This window comes from Panthera onca, assembly GCF_046562875.1.
Source record: "Panthera onca isolate mPanOnc1 chromosome E1 unlocalized genomic scaffold, mPanOnc1 haplotype 2 h2.Chr16_ul_7, whole genome shotgun sequence".
Classification (NCBI taxonomy): Eukaryota; Metazoa; Chordata; class Mammalia; order Carnivora; family Felidae; genus Panthera; species Panthera onca.
This window is the reverse complement of record NW_027675821.1, coordinates 682,132-684,801: the sequence shown is the minus strand read 5'-3', so window position 1 is coordinate 684,801 and position 2,670 is coordinate 682,132. Positions and strand designations below refer to the sequence as shown.

General features: G+C 49.6%; 1 protein-coding gene across 7 annotated transcripts in view; it reads right to left on the bottom strand.

Annotated features, from left to right (window-relative positions):
• Window positions 1-1,152: 1,152 nt before the first annotated feature.
• LOC145715182 (leucine-rich repeat-containing protein 37A2-like) overlaps window positions 1,153-2,670 on the bottom strand; it is a 45,159-nt gene continuing 43,641 nt past the window's right edge. For 6 of the 7 annotated variants that reach the window (XM_081794857.1, XM_081794858.1, XM_081794859.1 and 3 more), the window contains one exon: window positions 2,351-2,577. In XM_081794857.1, the coding sequence (XP_081650983.1) occupies window positions 2,475-2,577 (103 nt within the window). In that variant the 3' untranslated portion in view covers window positions 2,351-2,474. Of the gene's footprint in view, window positions 2,578-2,670 lie in introns of all 7 variants that reach the window. The other variant, XM_081794856.1, reaches the window with a different exon arrangement.

Genomic DNA, 2,670 nt, shown 5'->3' with positions numbered 1-2,670 from the left:
TGGAGTTGCCTGGAATCCCGGCCCACACTTCGGGAAGCCCAACTATGCACAGATGGGTCTTCTTGGTTTCTCGTCAGCTCTGTCTCTGTGTCCACCTCTCTTCTTCAAAAAGTCACCACCGGCCCCCGCTCCACCCAGCTCATGAAGGAGTTTGAGCTGGCATGAGGAGTTTCTGCCCTTGTGACCTAAGAGTGACTAAAGGGCCTAGTACTGCGCCTGGCTCAAAGCAGGTGCTCAACAAACAGTAGCGGCCACCATCCTCATCGTTATAATTATTGATTCTTTGATGGTAACCATGGCTTAGACGTCTCTGTACCCCTGCACCCTGCAGCAGGGCAGTATAACCGTCAGCAGGCTTTGGAGTTAACAGGCCTGGATTAAACCCCTACCTGGCAGTTTTGGATTTGCGGCCTTGGGCACCTGAACAGGGTACCTACATCCTTTAAGCCCTGTCCCCTTATCTGCCAGATGGGGATAATAAAGTATGTTTTCACGGACTGTTGGGCTAAATTAAGACTGCAAAACACCCAACCCAGGCCTTGACACCAAGTAAGCAAATAGTAAACTAGGTGCTGCTGCCGCTTCCGATTACTGTTACTCTCTAGTCTTGTGCTTTCAACACAGTTATTTGTTGGCTGACGTCACCACACAGAGACAGACACTTGGTGGCCGTTCTCACTAAAACGCTGGGGGAACGGGAGCAGGCACCAGGAGAACAGGTGTCCTTGCCCAGCAGCAGCAAACTAATAAAGCCGAAGAGGCACTGATGGGCCAATCACCCCGCTTGGAACCGTTCCTACCAACCCTGCCAAACCTGCTGGGCTGTGCCCCAGTCCTACTGTCCCCTCGGGGGACTCTGTTGGTGGCCAGCGGTTGGTGCCATATTCCATCACCTATCGCTAAGCCACCAGCATTTATTTGGGGGCATTTAAAGAGATTGTCAGGGGCGCCTGGGCGGCTCAGTCGGTTAAGCATCCGACTCTTGACTTCAGCTCAGGCTGTGATCTCACGGTCGTAAGATCGAGTCCCTCGCATCGGGTTCCACACTGAGCACACAGCCCGCTTGGGACTCTTTCTCTCCCTCTCTCTCTGCCCCTCCCCCCTTGCTCTCTTTCAAAATAAACAGACATTAAGAAAAGAGATTATCAAACCTTGTTAATTCAGGATTTCTTTTATTCACTACTGTATTTTGACTCTGACGTCCTTTTTCTAAAACCTGTCATTCATGTACTCAGAAAGCATAGATGACTTCATTATTTTTAATGTTTATCTATTTTTGAGAGACAGTGTGTGAGCTGGGGGGAGGGACAGAGAGAAAGGGAGACAGAGGATCTGAAGTGGGCTCTGTGCTGACAGCAGAGAGCCCAATGCAGGGCTCAAACTCCCACACCATGAGGTCATGACCTGAGCCAAAGTCGGATGCTCACTGGACTGAGCCACCCAGGCACCCCGACTCCTCCCAACATCCTAAATGTGACTGGTTAACGCCCTCCTCTGCAGAAGTGGAGGGATGTTTGCGTCTTCTGCACGTTGTGCTGCATTATCTCTTGGAATCGTGCAGCCCTGATCTGAGCTGGGTAGGAAAGCAGTGGTAGGTGTGGTGCTGCGCTGAACTGGAGAGAGCCCAGCCGCACGCATCCGACCCTCAGTGGGGTCAGCAGAGGCTAGTGGGGTACAGGTGAACAGTAAGTGCCCCCACCAATAAGTTTTCTGAAATAAAGGCCTGAGCAGGGCAGTCCTGGGTAATTACTGCTCTCACACATTCTTTACTCTAACCCTCCAGCATCTCCCTGCTAGCTCTCTGAGGGTGGGGACTTTTTTTTTTTTTTTTTTTTTAAAGAAAACAAACAAAAAAACCCAATGGGAATTATCTACTAGCTTGTAAGGTTGAGGAACACCCTACTTCCAACTACACATTTTGTGTCTGAGTTTGAGCTCTTGGGAAGAAAGACAGGCCTCAGCCCTACAGTGGAGGTCGGCTCAGCGATCCAAATATTCTGGCAACCCCAAAGACCTCACAGAGGGGCCAGAGAGAGATGATCCTCTATGGGCAGGGGGTCAAGCGCGTTGTGAATAACTGGTATTTGGTGAGCCAGGGGAGAGAGCACCAGAATAGGCTGTTAATTAACTTAATAGTCTAAGCCCCTTGAAGATACGTTTTCCAGTTTCCAGAGACTGACCGTATCAGGGAAATGACGGAAAGACGCCCCGTTCACCCTACTTTGCCCATACTGTGTCTTGTGGAAATACTGGCTACCACGAGGGACTCTGGCTTCAGTCCTGCTTCTCTCGCCTGTGGCCCCTGTTGTCTGTAGATAAATATTTAACCGTTTACGTTTTAATTCCTTACCACGTGGCTAGAATTGGTTATGGATTTATACATTTTAATATGAGAAAAAAAGTATTTTACAAGCAATGCTGAGAAGCCAGTATCGGAAAGTAAACTTTGTAGGTGGCCTGAGGCAGGACGGCGTTCACTCTGTGACAATCTCACGTGCTGTCTCACTCTCGTCACCCAGCTCTTCAGTAGTGGAATCTGTGGTCCGAGTCTTCTCTGCTGTGGCTTTGCCAGCCTCCCTGGGAAAAGGAGGAGAATGCCAAGGCTTTGACTCTCGAAAGGAACAATTCAACTCTTCATAATTTCCTCATTTTAGAGAAAATCTTCCCCAA